We start from the raw sequence: 21693 nt of genomic DNA, 5'->3' as shown, positions 1-21693 counted from the left end.
TCGCTCAGCGGGTGGACGGCAGGCAGCTGGCGCAGCGGGGGCAATAGTTTGTAGTGCGTGTATACGTGTGTGTACGTGTGTTGATTAACTTTTTTCGCACCGTACATATGTAGCCTAACCGTGCTAATCGGAGGTATGGGGGGGAAGGATTACAAACTAAACACAACATGTGGGGAGAGCGGTAGCGATTAGTGTGCTGTGCTACAAACCCAGCGGCCCAAGTTCCATTCCCGCTTACGGGAAAGTGACGATTATCTGAACTGGATCTCGGCCTCCCATTGGTCAACTCAGCCTCAAATAAGTACCTGGTTTGGTCTGTAAACATTGCCACTGGGGAGACAAAGGTGAATGGGCGTGGTGCTGCCCACCCACCCCCTCTTATGCCATGCCGGTCTTCATAGGTGCTTGCTAACGGCATTTGCCGTTACAGTCTGTTAAAGACTATACGGGGAATCTTTGTGTGATGTTAAACTTCTTTCGCACCGTACGTATCCCAATGGTGCTAATCGGAGGTGCGGGGGAAAATTCGTTTTCAATCTAGCCGATTCAAAAGTGCATAGCACCAGTGGCTTCCTAATATCGGAAGGAAGAGCGTTCCAGATGGCTGCAGACGTACAACTGAAAGCGCACAATGCGGTGACCGTCTTTGATGGTTAGCCAAAGAGCCGCTAGTGTGAGGATGACCAAAGTTTGTGTGATGGTTTATGCCCCTTGACGAGAAAAGCAAGGTAGTTGTGGTTTAGTATTGGCAAGCACTTTGTGTGTAATGAGCACGACCTTATAATGTATTCACTCAGCAACTGGAAGCCAATCCAGCTCGGTGAGCACTGGATGGACATGGTTGGATCTTGCAGTACCCCATCACAATACATGCCGGAGGTGTCACGTAAGTTTCACGAATCGTCCCCATCGTCCTCTTAAGTGCCTCTCTCCCAACCGGTCTACGTGGGTTCACCACAATCAATTGGTAGGTTGCATGTGGAAGGTGTAGTGTGCGTACTTCTAAAACGTTTGGTCACTCGCTTCCTCTGGTGGAGTCTCTTCCACTAGCGGTCACATTGAGTGAGCAATTGTAGGGCTGCGCCAGGCCCTTGTATCGGAGAGATGAAGGTGCAGTCATTTTGGACTTTCCATTGGTGAAACGGTCACTGATTTCTGACTTTTGGAACGGGTAACCAATTCTGAAAGTAGTTACCAGTTTAGCATCCGTTGTTTCAACAACCCCACAATCTACACAGCATTAGATATATACAGTGAGGAAAAAAGTATTTGATCCCCTGTTGATTTTGTACATTTGCCAACTGACAAAGAAATGATCAGTCTATAATTTTAACGGTAAGTTTATTTGAACAGTGAGAGACAGAATAACAACAAGAAAATCCAGAAAAACGCATGTAAAAAATTGATTTGCATTTTAATGAGGGAAATAAATATTTGACCCCCTCTCAATCAAAAAGATTTCTGCTCCCAGGTGTCTTTTATACAGGTAACGAGCTGAGATTAGGAGCACACTCTTAAAGGGAGTGCTCCTAATCTCAGCTTGTTACCTGTATAAAAGACATCTGTTCACAGAAGCAATCAATCAATCAGATTCCAAACTCTCTCAAGAAAGCACATATACATGCCCGTCTGAAGTTTGCCAATGAACATCTGAATGATTCAGAGGACAACTGGGTGAAAGTGTTATGGTCAGATGAGACCAAAATGGAGCTCTTTGGCATCAACTCAACTCGCCGTTTAGGACAGTGCATATTATTATCAGAGTTGTCTTTTTTGTTTGCATTTTGACTGCTTGTGTTGTGGTCATTGCAAACATGATGCCTTGAATAAAGGTGTCAGTTTTTGTGCCAGTTAAAAGGGTAAAACCTATTCCTATATCTTGTTTCTGGCAAAGGAGGTCTCATAATGTTAATGCTCACCCCGAGCCCTCAATACTCTGATAGTGCGCTGTTTTTGAGTTGTACGCCTTTTGGCGTCTTCTGGTCCAACACCAATGGAGACTAGGCTCTAAGAAAAGCTGTCTCGGGTGTGGACCAATCAAATTCAAGGACAGTGCATATTATTATCAGAGTTGTCTTTTTTGTTTGCATTTTGACTGCTTGTGTTGTGGTCATTGCAAACATGATGCCTTGAATAAAGGTGTCAGTTTTTGTGCCAGTTAAAAGGGTAAAACCTATTCCTATATCTTGTTTCTGGCAAAGGAGGTCTCATAATGTTAATGCTCACCCCGAGCCCTCAATACTCTGATAGTGCGCTGTTTTTGAGTTGTACGCCTTTTGGCGTCTTCTGGTCCAACACCAATGGAGACTAGGCTCTAAGAAAAGCTGTCTCGGGTGTGGACCAATCAAATTCAAGGACAGTGCATATTATTATCAGAGTTGTCTTTTTTGTTTGCATTTTGACTGCTTGTGTTGTGGTCATTGCAAACATGATGCCTTGAATAAAGGTGTCAGTTTTTGTGCCAGTTAAAAGGGTAAAACCTATTCCTCAACTCGCCGTGTTTGGGGAGGAGGAATGCTGCCTATGACCCCAAGAACACCATCCCCACCGTCAAACATGGAGGTGGAAATATTATGCTTTGGGGGTGTTTTTCTGCTAAGGGAACAGGACAACTTCACCGTGAGAACCTCCTTCCTTCAGCCAGGGCATTGAAAATGGGTCGTGGATGAGTATTCAAGCATGACAATGACCCAAAACACACGGCCAAGGCAAAAAAGGAGTAGCTCAAGAAGAAGCACATTAAGGTCCTGGAGTGGCCTAGCCAGTCTCCAGACCTTAATCCCATAGAAAATCTGTGGAGGGAACTGAAGGTTCGAGTTGCCAAACGTCAGCCTCGAAACCTTAATGACTTGGCGAAGATCTGCAAAGAGGAGTGGGACAAAATCCCTCCTGAGATGTGTGCAAACCTGGTGGCCAACTACAAGAAACGTCTGACCTTTGTGATTGCCAACAAGGGTTTTGCCACCAAGTACTAAGTCATGTTTTGCAGAGGGGTCAAATACTTATTTCCCTCATTAAAATGCTAATCAATTTATAACATTTTTGACATGCGTTTTTTCTGGATTTTTTTGTTGTTATTCTGTCTCTCACTGTTCAAATAAACCTACCATTAAAATTATAGACTGATAATTTCTTTGTTAGTGGGCAAACCGTACACAATCAGCAGGGGATCAAATACTTTTTTCCCCTCACTGTAGCTGTCGTTTTCAAGCGTGATAAAATACATTTCATAAATCGATAATCAAGTATCTAAATCACTCAAGTCACGGGCAATCAGTTGACTCCTCGTCGCTCTGCTACAGCTATCATGGTTATTTTTCCTGAAATCTGTATCCATGTATTCCTTTACCCATGTTGAGGATTCAGACTGTTTCATCCCCATTGTGGTCACCCTCCACACTGCAGGTCACAAGACCACACTCACCCACTCACTCAACCATCACACTGCAGGTCACAACAACTCACTCACCCACTCATTCATCACCTACTCACTCAACCACCACACTGCAGGTCACAACTCACCCACTCATTCACTCACCCAGCTACTCAGATACTCACCCGCTAACTCACTTCACCCACCCACCACATTGCAGGTCACATCACTTCTCTATCTGCTTTCTCACACCGCTCCACTTTGAAATCCCCTTCTCCCACCATTTCTCTTCCTAAGCTGTTATATATATGTGTGTGTGTAACAATAAATAAATAAATAACCTCGCTCAATTCAAGGATTGTGTCAACTCGTATCCGTTACCAACTTTGATGCTGGGTTAATGGTGGGTTAATGGCCATTATACTGGGCCACCTCCCTCACCTGCGGCGGGATGATGTCGAAGAGGTCTCCTGCTGGAGCGTACTCTTGCGCAAAGATGTACGCATCCTCCGTCTCCATGGTCACATTAAAGATGTTGATGATGAAAGGGTTCGTCGAGAGGTAGTTGGTGATGCTGTATTCCCGTAGGAAAGCTTTTAACTTGGTCGATTTCTTCTTCAGAAACTTCAGGGCCATCTTTGTACCTATCGCACAGCATTCAACAAATTTTTCATATTATTACGCTTGTTTAAACACTTTATCAGGTAAGGGCCCACTCAGCCATATAGCTCTTTTTCAGAAGCAACCTGGCTATCACAAATTATAGCTCAACTAAATGGCTTATCACGTGGAAATGTATAGCAGCCAAATACTTTTCATGCATTTTGATTGGAAATGAGGAGAAAACCGGAGGACCTGGGACCACGGGGAGAGAGAGAGACAGGCAAACTCAAAATATACAGCAGGCAGGTGAGGTAGTTAACATCTCCTAGCCCCGGTGGTACCCAGGAAAGCCTAATTGAGTCTCAATACTTTTTTTCCAGGAGAGTCCTGCCAAGTTTCTGTAATAGCATACAATGTTGCTACTGCCACTGCTGTGTGAACCCAACTGAGTAATTTTCAGTGTAATTTTTCACCATTATGATGTGTTGGACAATACAAGTTAGATCGTATGTTTGTTTTTTGTTTTAGATATGAGAATAAACCACAGGAAACCCATGCAAAACAGGGAGAGAACAGACTCCACTCACTGTTACTCTGCAGAACAGGGAAAGAACATACACACTCCACTCACTCAGCAGAACGGGGACAGAACATACAGACTTCACTCACTCTCACTTCAGAACAGGGACAGAACATACACATTCCACTCGCTCACTCTCACTCTGCAGAAGAGGGGGCGGAGGCCATACAGACCCCACTCGCTAATTCTGTAGAACAGGGGGAGATCATATAAACTCCACTCACTCTCACTGTATAACAGGAGGAGAACATACAGACTCAAGTTGCTCACTCTGTAGTACAGGGGGAGAACAGACAGACTCCACACGGATAGGTGCCCAACTCTAGACCTGAACCCAGGACCTTCTTGCTGTGAGGCACGAATGTTACCACGGCACTGCCATTCTCAGGAGTGTACAGTGATCCCTCGGTTTACAATGCCATCAATTAACGAAATTTGACTAACGATCCGCCTGCCATAGGGTCCCACTGTCTCTATTAACGATGCATTTTCGATTAACGATAGGTTTACGATATCACATGGGTGCCAATTTCGGCCAATCTGAGCGCTCCTAAGTGGACTCAGCAGACCTCAGCCATCAGCAATGCCCTTTTATGAGCGTTTTGAGAGCAACTGGTTGGCTTTGCAATATTTGATATTTCAATATTTGATAAAGAATATCAATATTTGAAAACCAAGCTCACCTATTCATCTTCTTAGCCTAAGGTAAGAATTTTTATTTTATGCACTAATTATGTGCCTTTTTATGTTCGATTTATTCATTATTTATATATGTTGCTATGAATATTAATGCTTTAATATGTTATCATAAAGTTGATTTATTAAAATTATGTGTTTGCATTTTATAAACTATGCTTTTAGGGCTAAAACGGTCAACTTCCGATCGTCTTGGAACAAATTAATCCTTTAACATGTATTTCCCATATTCATTTTATGATGGTTTTCGTGAAAACAATTAATATCGTTAACCGAGGTACCACTGTATCTGGGTAAAGCACATTATAAACCTCAACTAATAATCAACATCCACCAGGATCAATCCACTGCTGGGGTGAAGGCCTCCCGAACCGCGTGCGACGCCACACACAAACCATTGCTCCATCTTCCCAGCGGATGCCCTATGGGTAAGTGTCCAATTCCCAGGCTGTTACTTGGCAGTCGCTCCCAATGCTATTCCTGATCCGTAGCAATCTTATGGTGACACGGCCTGCCCAGGCCCACTCGCGTTTCTTGATCATTTTTGGACAAAGTCAAATTGTGCACCTCAAATACACGGGGGGTCAGTTTTTACATCTCAGCGTAATTCCGTGCGTGGATCTCTCCAACCAGGGGAGCTACTCTGGTGTGTGGGATTGGATTGACTCTTGGGCATGGGGGTTTGGACTCGTGGGCACGCCGTGCTAATTAAATGGGGGAAGGGCCCAAGGGTGTGATTGAACAAAAGGCCTCGTCGTGGGGAACCAAGGGAAGGGGGTATGGGATGTCATTCCGCTCCTTGTCTTGTTCCAGGCGGCTGCTGTGCTGGAGATGGAGACTGAGGCGGGCGGGATTCTATTCCACTACTGATCCTGCTCAAAGTGGCTTGCTGATCCCACTCGAGGTGGCCGGGATTGATTCTGCTCGGTGGCCGGGACTGATCCTGCTCGAGGTGGCTTAGACTGATCCTGCTCGAGGTGGCTGGGTCTGATCTGGCTAGAGGTGCCTGGGACTGATCTGGCTTGAGGTGGCTTGGATTGATCCTGCTCGAGGTGGCTGAGACTGGTCATGCTCGAGGGCAAAGGGGACTGATCCACTGAGAGTGTTCTGTTTCAGAGCCGGGCGATGCTTCGGGCATGCCTTTGGGGTTTTGCTCAGCTGTATTTCCCCCCCATAGCGTTCGTGGTGGAGGAAGTCAGTGAAGCCGTTGTCGTCAGTTTGTTGTATGACGGTGTTGGTTGTTGTATTGTTGCGAGGGTCATTTGGGTTGGTATAGTGGCTTGTGATGTGTGCACTCTTCCTGGGAAATTGTAAGCTTGTTTCCCTTTGACATTGTAAGATTTGTGTAGAGATTTAATTCCAAGTAAACCCTATATATTTGGCAGTGGTCTTGGTTATATTCCGCACAAGGTCATTTGGGGCGTCGCGTGAAATAGGGGTCCCACTATAATTAAATATAACAGTGATGCTAGCTAGGGTTGCGGGTATAAACCGAAACTCGCTAAAGCATGTCCCAAAAGGACACACCGTTACAATAGATACTACTGTAGAGAAGGTAGATACTACTGTGAAGATAGTATATACTGCTATAGAGTCGGTAGATACAACTATAGAGTTAGTAGATACTACTATAGTCATTATACTACTGTAGTGATCGTAGATACTACTATAGTCAGTATATACTACTGTAGTGATAGTAGATACTACTATTGAGTTAGTAGATGCTACTATAGTCAATATACTACTGTAGTGATCGTAGATACTACTACACAGTTAGTAGATACTGCTATCAAATCGATAGATACTATTATAGAGTCGGTAGATACTACTGTAGAGTTAGTAGCTACTGCTATAGAGTCGATATGTACTATTATAGAGTTGGTAGATACTACTGCAGTCAGTAGAAAATACTGTAGAGTCACTAGATACAACTATAAAGTTAGTAGTTATGACTATATAAACTTGATTTGAACTAAATTTGAGAGAGAGACAAAACACAGACACGAAAACACACAGACAGACACAGAAGCAGAGAGACACAACATAGACACACAGAGACCCAATGCCACAGAGGCATTGGGTCTCTGTGTGTCTATGTTGTGTGTCTCTCTCTGCTTGTGCGTCTGTCTTGTCTCTCTCTCAAATTTAGTTCTACCTGATGATGGTTGCTTGTGTTGCAATCGAAACGTCGTACTCTATTATTTATTTGATTTCTACGTGACTTCACCGAAAGAACCAAAGAGTAATTCCTGCAGTCACGAAAGCTTCAAATCAAGTTTGAACCACCTCTACAGGGAGGATGTAAGTTGGTTTCTCTCTCTCTGTGTATCTCTGTAAAATTTCACACTTAACTTCAAATTTAGCAATCTTTGGAGATCGTAATCAACCAGGCTTTGCGTTAACTCTGTGTTAGCCGACTCTCAGTATTGCATTGCATTACATTTCCAAAAGATTTTCTAAATTTAGTTCTCAAACTATTTCTCTCTCTAAAATTTACCAGGCTATCATAGGGCCATTCAATCTTCTTTCCCTGGGTCACTTCGGGGTGGATTCATTGACATGCTAATTTCTCTGCTCCAGCAGCTGCCCCAGCAGACCCACCTCTCTCTCTCTGCCCCCTCCCCTCTCTCTCTATTTAAGGCCTCGATACAGAGGCATTGGGTCTCTGTGTGTCTATGTTGTGTGTCTCTCTCTGCTTGTGTGTCTGTCTGTGTGTCTCCGTGTCTGTGTTTTGTCTCTCAAATTTAGTTCTACCTGATGACGGTTGCTTGTGTTGCAATCGAAACGTCGTATTCTATTATTTAATTTATTTGTTTCTACGTGACTTTACCGAAAGAACCAAAGAGTTCTGACTATATAGTCAGTACATACTACTATAGAGTTAGTAGCTACTACTATAGTCAGTATATACTACTGTAGAGTTAGTAGGCACTGCTATAGAGTAGATGGATACTATTATAGAGTCGGTAGATACTACTACAGTCAGTAGATACTACTGTAGGGTCACTAGGTACTACTAGAGTTAGTAGATACTACTACAGTCAGTAAATACTACTACAGTCAGTAGATGCTACTGTAGAGTAAGTAGATACTGCTGTAGAGTCAGTAGATACTGCTATAGAGTAAGCAGATACTGCTATAGAGTAAGCAGCTACTGCTATAGTCAACAGATACTACTAGAGAGTTAGTAGTTACTACTATAGTCAGTAGATACTACTATAGAGTCGGTATAAAATACTACAGTCAGTAGCTACCACTATAGTCAGTATATACTGCTGCAGAGTCACTAGATACTGCTATAGAGTAAATAGATACTACAATAGATTCATTAGATACTACTATAGTCATAAGATACTACTGTCAAGTCAGTAGATACTACTATAGAGTCACTAGATACTATTCACTCTATTGTATGTAGGGTGTGTAGGTATATATGCCTACGGGGGGGTAAAATATTTTTTGAAGGGTTGACAATTTTCGGAAACCTTTTAGATCAACTGTTTACCCCCCATTATTTCATTCAGGACTTTTGCAAGCCTCTTATAATTTTGTTGACGGACAAATGGACAAACGGAATGCTGGGCTTTCACAATAGCTACGTATTTGTGTATGTATATGTTATGTTTTAAGAGAAGACAAGTTTCGAAATATATATTTTCCCCCCCGGCAACGCTGGGTACTTCCCGCTAGTTAACCATAAATGCCAAAAAACATTGTTACGAATGAAAACATATTTACGAAAAATACCTCGCGTGAAATCTAGTAGTGCTACTGCTAGTCTTTGTTACTGAACACCAGGATTTTTTGCAAACTGAAAGCAAGACGTATGATAACTTAATTGTGAATATTGTACCTTTACATATTTTTATGAATACTGTCACCGTGACACTGTCTTCTAACTAAAACAATATATATATAGTTATAGCCTACATATTATTGTATATGGGTTAAAACCATCTGTAGCTATTTCAGTAAAAGTGACTCGGGAGAAAGGAGGAGGGGGGCACCTGCGTTGAGATAGGTCGTTGCGTCCCTGTCCTCCTTGCTTTTTTGTTCAGCATGTTTCGTTAGTGAATGTGTTTCTGAACCAATTGTCACAGCAGAGACAGATTACATTTTATACTGCCTCAATTGACATTTTTTACATGAGGGGGCCATAGTTTTCCAATGCTTTAACTTTTAACGTGTATGTGTGTATGTATGTATCCATATACAGTGGTACCTCGGAGATCGAACTTAATTTGTTCCAAAACCGTCTTCGAACACCGATTTGTTCGAACACAATCAATTTTCCCCATAAGAATTAATGGAAATGGCATTAATTGGTTCCCCACCCAAGGATGCTCCTATTATGGGCCATTTTTACACAAAGTTTACAATATTAAAATACAGTACAGTACATAAAAGCATACAAAAAACAAGAAACACAGTTATAATTAATAGAATAAATGAACATTGAACTTCACTTTACCTAATATAAATGAAATTAACGAAAAAGTTAACAGAACGATGTTTTACGGGTCTGCACTGGGCGAGAGCTACGCGTAAACTGGGTCATTCGCCTTTGTCTCGGTCGCCCTGGCTACGTGTGTCGGCCCATACAGGTTCTTTCAAGGTGTTCGACCTCCGAATTTTTGTTTGATGTCCGGGGCAAAAAATGGTCGAAAATTTTGTTCGATCACCAAATTGTTCGAGTTCTGGGGCGTTCGATCTCTGAGGTTCTACTGTATATAGCCACAGACACAATTTCAACCGAGAAGATGGGTACAAACTGAGCAGTCATTGGAAGGACGTTATTAACCAGTTTAAGTCATAACTGGCTGTGATGTTTCCATTCTATCTTCCGATGTTAGTCATTATTTTCGACTCTGATTTTACATTAACAGGTTAAATGTCTCACACTAACACAGCCACCGTCGCTCGTGTCCTCGATGTGGCTGTGGCTCTGCGATCTTACATTGATATGCTAATCTCTCACAATACAATGGCCACCTCCGCGCCTTTGTCGTCGTGGAGGTAGCTCTCCGACCTGACATTTAAGTGCAAATTTCTCACTTTAACATCACTGTCCCCGCCCACTTCGTTTGGGCTACACCCATTTCAAACCTTTAAAACAGCCTGCCTCAGCAGCTTTCCCACTATTATATCTCCTGATGACGACTGTTTGTGTTGCGATCGAAACGTCGTAGTTTTTTTGTTATTTTTGTTATTTTCTTTGAACCTTACTCTTTGGTTCTTTCGGTAAAAGTCATGTAGGTAGAAAATAATAGACCACGACGTTTCGATCACAACACAAGCAACCATCATCAGGTGAGACCAACACTGCAGGGGAAATGCTGACGAGGGAGAAAGAGCTTCTGCAACAAGAGGTTATATAAGGTAGGAGGAAAGCTGCTGATGCAGGCTGCTTCTAAAGGGTAGAAATGGGCGTACCCTAAGAGTCATAAACGACTGCTGCGAATGAGACAAAGGGGAGATAGGAGGCAGGAGGATAGAGAGGGGGTGGGGTATAGATAAGAAAGGAGCTGCGCGTACGACAAGGGGGGATCAGCGGCAGGGGGAGAGAGGGGGGTGGGGTATAGAAAGAGGGCTGTGCGTGAGACAAGGGGGAGATCGGCGGCAGGGGGAGAGAGGGGGGTGGGGTATAGAAAGAGGGCTGTGCGTGAGACAAGGGGGAGATCGGCGGCAGGGGGGGAGAGAGGGGGGTGGGGAATAGATAATCGGTGGCAGGGGGAGAAAGAAGCTGTGTTCGTGAATGTGACTCAGAGAGTCGAGAATAGCTGCTAACATCGGCAGACAGGAAGGGGGGCATCATAGCCAGTTATGACCTAAACCGGTTAATAACATCCTTCCAATGATTGCTCAGTTTGTACCCATCTTCTCGGTTGAAATTGTGTCTGTGTTTATATCTCTGGATGGCTTCATGCACAAATCTCTGATGGTAGCCCCAAGGTTTGCAGAGTACCTTGGTCTCAGAAATAACAATATCGTGTGAACCCACAGCAGTGATCAACCACGGCAGAGGTATTGGTTCTGCCGTGTTTCAAATCTGCCTTGTGTTCGCGAACACGGTCCGAGACATGCCGTTTCGTTTCCCCGATGTGACTGCTGCCGCAGACACAACTTAGTTTGTAGACACCAGGGTATTGCATGTCAGGAATCACGTCCTTCACAGATGGGATCAAATCACGGATTTTGTGTACTGTGTTGAATCGAACCTGGATCTTGTGTTTGTTCAAGATTTTGGAAATCTTTTTGGTAAAACCTGCTATGTATGGCAAGGTTCAAAGAACCTATCTACATGACTTTACCGAAAGACCCAAGAATATGTATGTTGAACTTCTGTCGCACCGTACGTAGCCAACCGTGCTAATTGGAGGTGCGGGGGACAACAAACTAAACAAAAAAGGATGTTGTAAAGTAATTCGTTTTCAATCCAAATGATTTAAAGTGCATAGCTCCAGTGGCTTCCTAATATTGGAAGGAAGAGTGTTCCAGACGGCCGCAGAAGCGCTTCGGAAACCACGCGATGCGGTAACCGTCTGTTTGACAGTGAGCCAAAAGCCGCCACTGTGAGGGTGATCAAAGTTTGCGTGATGATGGTTTATGCTTCTTGACAAGATCAGCCAGGTGGGACAGACACGTGAAGGAGCTGCTTAAAAGTGTTTTACTGCATTGAGTTGGTGAGCATTGCATGAGGACCTCGCATCTAACGGCACTCATCGAGGACCCCCAACTTCTAAAAATCTGACAGTACGCCAGTTATTGGTCCAAGCTATGCGGACTCGGCCGATGTGATGCTGAATGTTGAAAATCGATACGGTGTCAGCATGTTTTAATAAACCAATGGCTGCTCTGAAATTATCCATTCCCCCAGGAGGTCACATGGCTGATGTGATAAATATATATATATATTTTTAAGGGACAGATATACAGATCGGTTAAAGAAAATCAGGGTCGGAATATTTATTTATACTGGAGGAATCTGATAAGCTATAAAGCTCTTCTTCACAGATGTCCAGTAGGGGCAGGTCTGAACATGACACCAAACAATACAATCACATGATAGAAGTGCAAAATACAAGAAAGGTAAAAAATCACCCAAAGCATACAAATAAAACTAAGCCATTCCCATCCTACTAGGCAAAGCCTACTGAAGGTATTAAATTATTTTTCAGAAGCGACCTGGCCGCAAATGATAGCTCAACAGTGGCTTATCAGTTGGGCATTTATTGCAGCAAAATAATCTAAATAATCTGAATGCATGTTTCTAAATGTGGAGGGAAAAGCACAGAGGACCTGGAAAAAAAAACATCCGCGCAACTGCATGGAGAGAGACGCGAAACCTCCAAATAATACAGGGTCAGAATCAAATCCCCGACCTCCTGCATACCAGGAAAGAAAGATAACATCACACAACCACTGATACCCCTTAAATAAATAAAGTATATCAGTTCAAATTCCATCATCAATTCCCAAGCTTGGACAAGGCAGTAAAACAACAGAAAGAACAGTCCCAGACCACAGCAAGACAGCAACACACAGTCCCCTCAATAACATTGTACATTACAATTAAACTCTCAATACCATACTCTTTGGTTCTTTCGGTAAAGTCATGTAGGTATAAAATAAAATAAATCACGACGTTTCATGCATAACACAAGCGTCCATCATCAAGTGGGAAAGCATGGTCTGCTGCTGAGGCAGACTGTTTTAAAGACTGTTTTAAAAGGTTTGAAATCGGTGTAGCCCAAGGGTCATAAAGAAGTGGCCAGGGCTAATGATGTTAATGTGAGATACCACTGTTTAGAATCAAATTTACAAACCACATTAGCTCGTTACCAGAGCTCCGAGGTTACTCACCGGAGCCCTTGTGCACCGCTAGGTCCACCTTTCCATACGTTCCCTTGCCCAGTTCTCTAATGATGTCGTAATGTTCAGCAGCATCCACCAGTTCCAAACTCTGGGCTGCAGCCACCTGCAATTCCTCCAGGATGTCCTCCGTCACGCACGGCGCTGATGACATGATGGCTGTTCCCCCACGGTCTCAAACCTGAGAGCAAAACACAATCATTGGACAACAGTGAAAGACAACTCAAAGTGTGTACCTACCATGTGTGTGCATGTGCGCGTTTGTGGGGAGTGGTAGCGTCGAGCTGCGATACGAACCCAGCGAACCGAGTTAAATTCCCGCTCACAGCCACAACTGGTGACAATTATCTGAACCGGTCCTGGGCCTCCCCTAGGTCGACTCAACCTCAATGAGTACCCAGTACCGTGTAAATAATCGCCACTAGGGAGACAAAGTTGGCCCCTCGTGTCCTGTGCCAGCCTTCATAGGTGCCCATTAACAGCATTTGCCCCAACTATCTATTAAGACTATACATTGGGATATTTGTCATTTGTATATATTTGTATGTATGTGTGTCTGTCTAAATATTCATGTATGTATGTACGTTGAACTTCTTTCACAGGGTCAGCCAACCGTGCTAATCGGAGGTGCAGGGTAAGGACAATAAACTAAACACAAAATTGTACTCGTACCAAACAGAAAGGACCATTGCCTAGACACATCTAGCCGTTCACCGGCATAGGCTCAAGCAAGGCTGACTCTGCTGAAGAGATGCTGAATGTTAAAAGCAGTCCATAGGTGTGTTGTATTACCCCATTGCTGCAGATATAATGCCCTCTCAAGAAGGCCATGTGGCTGCTCGGATGTGTAGAAAAACGATCTTTTTTTGATTGGAGGGGACAGATATTGGAAAGAAGCAAATTGTGTCTGTTGTGTGCAAGCAGAGCGCCAGCGAGGTGGCACAGTGGGGTAGTGCAGGCGGTGTTTCTGCCAGCCAGTCACCAAAGCGCATTAACTCATAGCACCTGGGCCTGCCCTGTGACCTCTTCCAGCCAGCAAGAACCTTCTGCACCTCACGCAATATCCTTAGAGTGCTGGACGCTCCTGAAAGATGCTCCTGAGACTCGGTTGAAGCTTCCCTGGCTAAACAAGAGCCACTTCCTACTCAAAATGAGCAACTGAAGTCACTGGTGCTCACGTCCTGCTTACAGCTCTGAGCTAGTGACAGAAATCCCACATTCCTATGGCAAGAACGATGCTATCCAAAGCAACCACGATTTTAACTGTTATATAACAGGTCCCTGCAGGGTGGGCTGGTAGGAACATTGGAATTTTTTTTACACCCAACAGCACGAGATTTCACTTCGTTAAAGTATTGAAAGGGGACGGACGGACACATTAATCTATTGCAGGCTGGTACACTCAGTTTACAACTTCGTTCCTACCAGTATAATGTGACAATCTATATACCCGATGGCATTGGAGATGTGGCTATGATTTCCAAACATACATACGTGATTAGTACTACTATTGATAAAATAATGAATCAAGTCGATACATTAATAAAATAAGTCAATGCAGTAGTCCCTCGGTTAATGCTTTTAAATCCATTCCATAAAAACTACTGTTAACTGAAATAACTGTGAATCGAATTTACTTATAAGTTGAAAATTAAGCAAAAATCACTGATTCTGTAAGGGAGCGGTTTCCACTGCCAAAACAGAAAACGTAATGTAGACAAAGCCAGTCGAGATCTAAACGCTAATAAATGGGCATCGCTGATGGATGAGGGCATGGCTCAGCTCCATTTAAGAGCGCTCGGATTGGCCGAAATTGGCATCCTCCTGCACAACGTAAACATATCGTTTATCAACATTGTAACATTCGTCGAAACCATGGGGTTCTTATCAGAGGTTGAAAAGTTAACCGCAAAAATGTTAACCGATGTCACTTAACCGAGGGACTGCCTGTAAAAAAATAATAAATCAATGAAATAACAGTCGTAAAAACCTTGCTCAATTCAAAGAAACACGTCCCACTCTTATCAATGACAACTGTGCTGTTTTGTTGCTGGCGGCTTGGCGTTTGGGGCCTTTTGGGCCTGGGGCTCAGCAACCTTGATTGTAAACGCAGCGAGCTGCGCGCTATAAAAGCTAAATCCAACAGTCGCAGTGGCCAATGTATAATCTAGTGGCCACTTGGGAATTCTCTAAATAGTGCATAATCTGAGCTTAACCTCGCATGCTGTGCACACAATAACACACGCACGCACATGGTTTAACAGGTCCATAAGGCCCAAAACTTCAAGTGGCCAGCCTAAAAAACAGCACTTACCAAGGTTGCAATAGCTTAGAGTATAACCCGTTCTTTTTACTTGAGTAAGGTTACTATCAGGGCTTGAGGACAGATAAGACAGACGTGAAATCTAAAGTTGAGCAGAGAGCGGATTAAACAGAAAAGGAAGTGTTGTGAGTGGGTGGGTGAGTGAGTTGGTGAGTGGGTTAATGATCACTTGAGTAAGTGCTTGAGAAGGTGGATCAGTGGGTGAATGAGTTAGTGAGTGGCATTCTCTGGTCTGAGACTGGTGAGACTAAGCCTTAGAGAAGGCCGTCTCTGGTTGTAGGACAATCAGTTTCAAAGACAATGTATATATTCTCAGAGCACGTTTGTTTGCATGTTTTGCCACAAATATGTGGTTAATGTAGACTTGATGCCTTGAAAAAGGTATATATTTGGTGTTTGAACATCGAAACACAACTCCTGTTTTATTGTCAGAAAGGGTAAAACCTATTCTTACTTTCAATTATGTATGTGGAGGCATATTGTCTGCTTGTGTAGGTTGCAGTCTTTTGAGCGCGAGTGGTCTCTTTTGCTCATGTAAATAGCCAGCAGTGATGTTCAATACCCCCCACACATGCGATTCAATAACCATAACTCAGGGTCACAATTCAACTCAAGAATCAATAATTTACTTCCGTTGTTGGTGAATGTGGGTCGGTGAGTTAATGTGAACTAATTACACTCGACGCAAAACAAACATAACACATCTCACATGCGAGATAAGCATTATTATGCTTGTGGCTCAGCGGTAGAGTAAACGGCTCGCAATTGGAAGGCCGTGAGTTCGACTCCTGGTTAGGATGATTGGCTCAGCTTATCATTTTTCTCCAGGGCAAAACAAAATCAGTGCCATTTTGGACAGAAGATGAACAGTGGTTGTCCCATGAGGAATAAAACTCGCTCTCGCCATAGCAACGTGGGATTTTCCATCACTGGCTCAGGAGCTGTAAAGAGGAAGTGAGCAACGATGCCTCTCCACTGATCATTTGGGCGGGAAATCACTTTTGTTTGTACGCAGAAAAGCCTCACCCGAGTCTCAAAAGTATATTTCAGGAAGGTCGTGCACCATGAGGATATAAAATGAAGTGTGGAAGGCTCTGAGCTGGCAGGAGGTCATGGGACAGGCCCAGGTGCTATGCATTAATGTATGTACAATATTCCCTCGGTTAACAGTGACATCGGTTAATGTTTTGCTCTCATAGGACCACATGGTATTGACTAACATTAAATGTTGACTAACGGTATGTTTACGTTGTGCCCGTGGGCGCCAGTTTCGGCCAATCCGAGCGCTCATTAAGTGGCCTGAGCATGCCTCAGCCAATCAACGATGCCCATTTATGAGACGTTTCGACCTCGACTGGCTTTGTGAAAAAAAAGTTTTCTACATAAAGTAGTGCTTTGAACATGTAATTATTTAACATGTAATTATTGAACATGTAATTGCTTAATTAGATTCCCAGTTACATTTTGATTTAAAGCTTTAGTGACTGCATGGATTCATATTCTTGGTTCTTTCGGTAAAAGTCACGTAGAAGGGAAACAATAAAATAATAAAAATATAAAACAATAAAATTCTCACGACGTTTCGACTGCAACACAAGCAATCATCATCAGGTGTGAAAACCACAACAATAACATTTGAAAAAAGTGGCGTTTTTTTAATGTTAGCAGCACGGATAGCGATTTGACAGTTTGTTCAGATGGACGAGTCCATCTATGTTCGGAAAAGAGGAGGGGGGAGACGAAAAATAATGGATGCGGTCTGAAAGCCACCTTAAGCGTGATCAATCAATTAAGACCCGAAATGGTTAATCAAATCCTTCCAATGATTGCTAAGCCAGAATCCATCTTCTCGGTTGAAATTGTCTCTGTGTTTGTATATGTGGATAGCCTCATGAACGAATCTCTCATGGTAGCCAGATGGCTTGCAAAGAACCTGTCTTGGAGAAGTCAATGTCATGTGAACCTACTGAATTATAACAGTGATCTGCCACGGCCGAGGTGTTGGTGCTACCGTGTTTCAGGTCTGCTTTGTGTTCACGAATGCAGTCCGAGACATGTCGTTTGGTTTCTCCAATGTAACTACTACCACAGAGGCAACTTAGTTTGTAGACGCCAGGGTACTGTATGTCCGGAATCACATCTTTTACAGACGGAATCAGATCACGGATTTTATGTAATGTGTTGAATCGGACCTGGATCTTGTGTTTAATCAAGATTTTGGAGATATTTTTTGTGATCCCCATAAAGTAGGGTATAGTGATGGTTTTGAAAGGATCCTCAAGAGGGTCCTTCTTCATGGTTGGAGTGATAGCTTTGTGGATTGTGTAGTCGGAAAAACCATTAGCCTTAAGAGCTTGGTGTACGTGCTTGAGTTCACTGGCTATGTGTTCCTGGTCGGATATGCATTGGGCTCAATGGTGCAGAGTCTTGATGAGGGAATTCTTCTGGGATGGATGGTGGTGGGAATCCGGTTTCAGGTAAGCATCCATATGGGTAGCTTTCCTGTAAACAGAGTGGCTCATTGAACCATCAGGTCTCTTTTTTATTAGGACATCCAAAAATGGTAGCTTGCCATCTTTTTCGACTTCCATGGTAAATCTGATGGCTGGGTGTATGGAATTGATGTGGTCAAAGAATTGGTCTAGAGCAGGCCGGCCATGTGGCCAGATGACAAGTGTCATCCAGGTACCTCTTCCATAAGGTTTGGCGTAGAGTGGCAGTCTGTATGGCGTCAGTTTCAAATTTCTCCATGAAAATGTTGGCTACAACCGGAGATAGGGGGGGAGCCCATTGGGGTACCCTCAGTTTGTTTGTAGAAAGTTCCATTCTAAGTGAAGTATGTATTGGTTAAGCAGTGTCTTACCAGGGGGTACCTCAGTGTGTTAGTCCTTGATGAACCAAGTCTTCAATGATTGCGATGGTGTCAGGTACAGGAACTTTGGTGAATAAGGAAACTACATCAAAACTGACAAGCAGATCGTCTGGGGACAGGGAAATATCCTTGATTGTTGATACCAGGTGAGTAGAATTTTGTACCGCAGAGGTGGTTTTTCCAGTGAAAGGCCGCAGGATTTCAGACAGAAAACGAGCCAGTTTGTAGGTGGGGGAGTTGATAGTAGAGACGATGGGACAAAGGAGTGTATCTACTTTATGTATTTTTGGTAAGCCGTATAATCTTGGTGGCCTGGCAGCAGAAGGTTTCAACGAGAACTGTTTGGTTTGATCAATTAATGCGGTTGAATCAGAAATTATTTTGTTAGTTTTTATGATGAGGCTGTTGGTTGGATCTCTTTTTATTTTTGTATAGCTGCCATCGTTGAGTAATTCTTGAATCTTGTTGTTATATTGTATTTTATCCATGATGACAGTGGCATTGCCCTTGTCGGCTGAGAGGATGACAATGTCATCTCTCTTTTTTATTTATATAATTCAAAACGCTCATCTTTGCTGAGGTTGCTAGCTGGCATCTTAGCGTTTTTAAGGATTGCAGCGATTTCAGATCTTGCTACGTCTGCAGCGATGTGACCCAGGCCCTTGAGAGCCACGTCAACTTGGGCAATGATATCATTAACTGGTATGTGTTTAGGTGTAACTGCAAAGTTTAGCCCTTCAGCTAAACGCCATCTGGCTACCATGAGAGATTCGTTCATGAGGCTACATTGGAGAAACCAAACAACATGTCTTGGACCGCATTCGTGAACACAAAGCAGAACTGAAACACGGTAGCACCAACATCTCGGCCGTGGCAGATCACTGTTATAATTCAGTAGGTTCACATGACATTGACTTCTCCAAGACAGAGGTTCTTTGCAAGCCATCTGGCTACCATGAGAGATTCGTTCATGAGGCTATCCACATATACAAACACAGACAATTTCAACCGAGAAGATGGATTCTGGCTTAGCAATCACTGGAAGGATTTGATCAACCATTTCGGGTCTTAATTGATTGATCACGCTTAAGGTGGCTTTCAGACCGCATCCATTATTTTTCGCCTCCCCCCTCCTCTTTTCCGAACATAGATGGACTCGTCCATCTGAACAAACTGTCAAATCGCTATCCGTTGTGCTAATGTAAAAAAAAACGCCACTTTTTTCAAATTTTATTGTTGTGGTTTTCACACCTGATGATGATTGCTTGTGTTGCAGTCGAAACGTCGTGAGAATTTTATTGTTTTATATTTTTATTATTTTATTGTTTCCCTTCTACGTGACTTTACCGAAAGAACCAAGAATATAGATTCACAGTTATTTCGGTCAACAGTAGTTTCCATGGTACGGATTAAAAACGCTAACCGAGGGACTAGTGTAGGCCAATCTTTTACACCGTACGTAGCCAACCACGCTAATCGGAGGTGCCAGCCATCTTAATGCACTCAGATGACTGACATGCAACACCACCAGTGCTCTCCACTGGGGCATTTCGCTGTGTTTTAGCCACCCGGTGCAACTTCTTACACACAATAATAAATAAATGCACAATATTTCTTCCAACATCAATCACTCCATTAAAATAACACAGTTGATAATCGATTATCTGGTGCGCAATTATCTGGCTTCCAACATTTATCCCGCGGTCCCGGGCCGATCCGGCGAAAACAGCATGCAATACACAACACCTAAAAACAGTGGTATACAAGAAGGTGAAAATAATAAGTTATATTCTTAGTTTTTTCGGTAAAGTCACGTTGAAGAGAAACAACAAAATAACAAAATATATATAAAACAATAAAAAATTCTCACGACGTTTCGACCATAACTCAAACGGTCATCATCAGGTGTGTTGGTTTGCATAAATTTATTTTTAAACGGCACATTTATTTATTTATAAAAAAAAAACGTTGGCGTCACGCGCAGCGATTTGGCAGTTTGCCCAGGACTAGTCCATCTATTTTTTTTGAAAAGAGGAGGGGGGAGACGAAATTTTTTATAATGTATGCTGTCTGAAAGCCACTGTAAGCGTGAACAATCAATTAAGAACTGAAATGGTTTATCAAATCTTTCCAATGATTGCTAAGATAGAATCCATCTTCTCGGTTGAAATTGTCTCTGTGCTTGTACATGTGGATAGCCTCATGAACGAATCTCTTATGGAAGCCAGATGGCTTACAAAGAACCTCCGCCTTGGAAAAGTCAATGGCATGTGAGCCTACTGAATTAGAACAATGATCTGCTACGGCCGAGGTGTTGGTCCTACCGTGTTTAAGGTCTGCTTTATGTTCACGAATGCGGTCCGAGACATGGCGTTTGGTTTCTCCAATGTAACTACTACCACAGAGGCAACTTAGTTTGTAGACACCAGGGTATTGTATGTCCGGAATCACATCTTTTACAGACGGAACCAGATCACGGATTTTATGCAATGTGTTGAAACGGACCTGGATCTTGTGTTTATTCAAGATTTTGGAGATCTTTTTTGTGATCCCAGCAATGTAGGGTAAAGTGATGGTTTTGAAAGGCTCCTCAAGAGGGTTCTTCTTCATGGTTTGAGTGATAGCTTTGCGGATTGTATAGTCAGAGTAACCATTAGCCCTAAGAGCTTGGTGTACGTGCTTGAGTTCACTGCTTATGTGTTCCTGGTCAGATATGCATTGGGCTCTATGATACAGAGTCTTGATGAGAGAATTCTTCTGTGATGGATGGTGGTGGGAATCCGGTTTCAGATAAGCATCGGTTTTATATATATTTTGTTATTTTGTTGTTTCTCTTCAACGTGACTTTACCGAAAAAACTAAGAATATGAATTACTGCAGTCACGAAAGCTTTAAATCAAAATAATAAGTTACAAAAATAATTATTAGTGATTATTTAGGGTTTATGAAAATCCGGCACCCCCTTCCTTCTCTAAGCCGCCGGTTATAATCGGTGATCTTACTGTAAAACAAAAATAGTTTACACATCCTATTAGCCATTCGGTGTTGCTGGGAGTCTACAATTCAGCAGCCTTGCTTTCATATCATCAAATTTAGGACCGGTTTCGACATTCAGTGTCTCATAAGCATAGGGGTCATTGTTTGATGCAAGACTTATTATTTAATGCTCAGACCCAGAGGTTTATATTGTTATTTATTAATTAAATACTTACACAAAAACTCTCTCACACACAAACACATACACGACACGCATAAGTACATTCCGAGAGATTAATCCTATTGCTTATACTGGGACTCATGTTTGTGTAATCCTCTAAAACTAAATCTTTAGTTGATCAACTGCCACCAAATCTGACCACTCGCCACTGATACGA

At 42.9% G+C, this 21693-nt stretch overlaps 1 protein-coding gene across 6 annotated transcripts in view; it reads right to left on the bottom strand.

Annotated features, from left to right (window-relative positions):
- Positions 1 to 21693, bottom strand: part of LOC116955164 (serine/threonine-protein kinase SBK1-like) — a 68631-nt gene that overhangs the window by 8627 nt on the left and 38311 nt on the right. For all 6 annotated transcript variants that reach the window (XM_076052922.1, XM_076052921.1, XM_076052925.1 and 3 more), the window contains 2 exons: positions 13116 to 13305; positions 3815 to 4017 (listed from right to left, as the gene is read on the bottom strand). In XM_076052922.1, coding sequence (XP_075909037.1) covers positions 3815 to 4017; positions 13116 to 13278 — 366 coding nt within the window. In that variant the 5' untranslated portion in view covers positions 13279 to 13305. The remainder of the gene's footprint in view (positions 1 to 3814; positions 4018 to 13115; positions 13306 to 21693) is intronic.

This window comes from Petromyzon marinus, chromosome 58 (assembly GCF_048934315.1).
Source record: "Petromyzon marinus isolate PM22_M1 ecotype Great Lakes invasive population chromosome 58, UKy_Petmar_22M1.pri1.0, whole genome shotgun sequence".
In the NCBI taxonomy this organism is placed as follows: domain Eukaryota; kingdom Metazoa; phylum Chordata; class Hyperoartia; order Petromyzontiformes; family Petromyzontidae; genus Petromyzon; species Petromyzon marinus.
The sequence above is the reverse complement of the archived record's forward strand: the minus strand, read 5'-3'. Positions and strand labels throughout refer to the sequence as shown.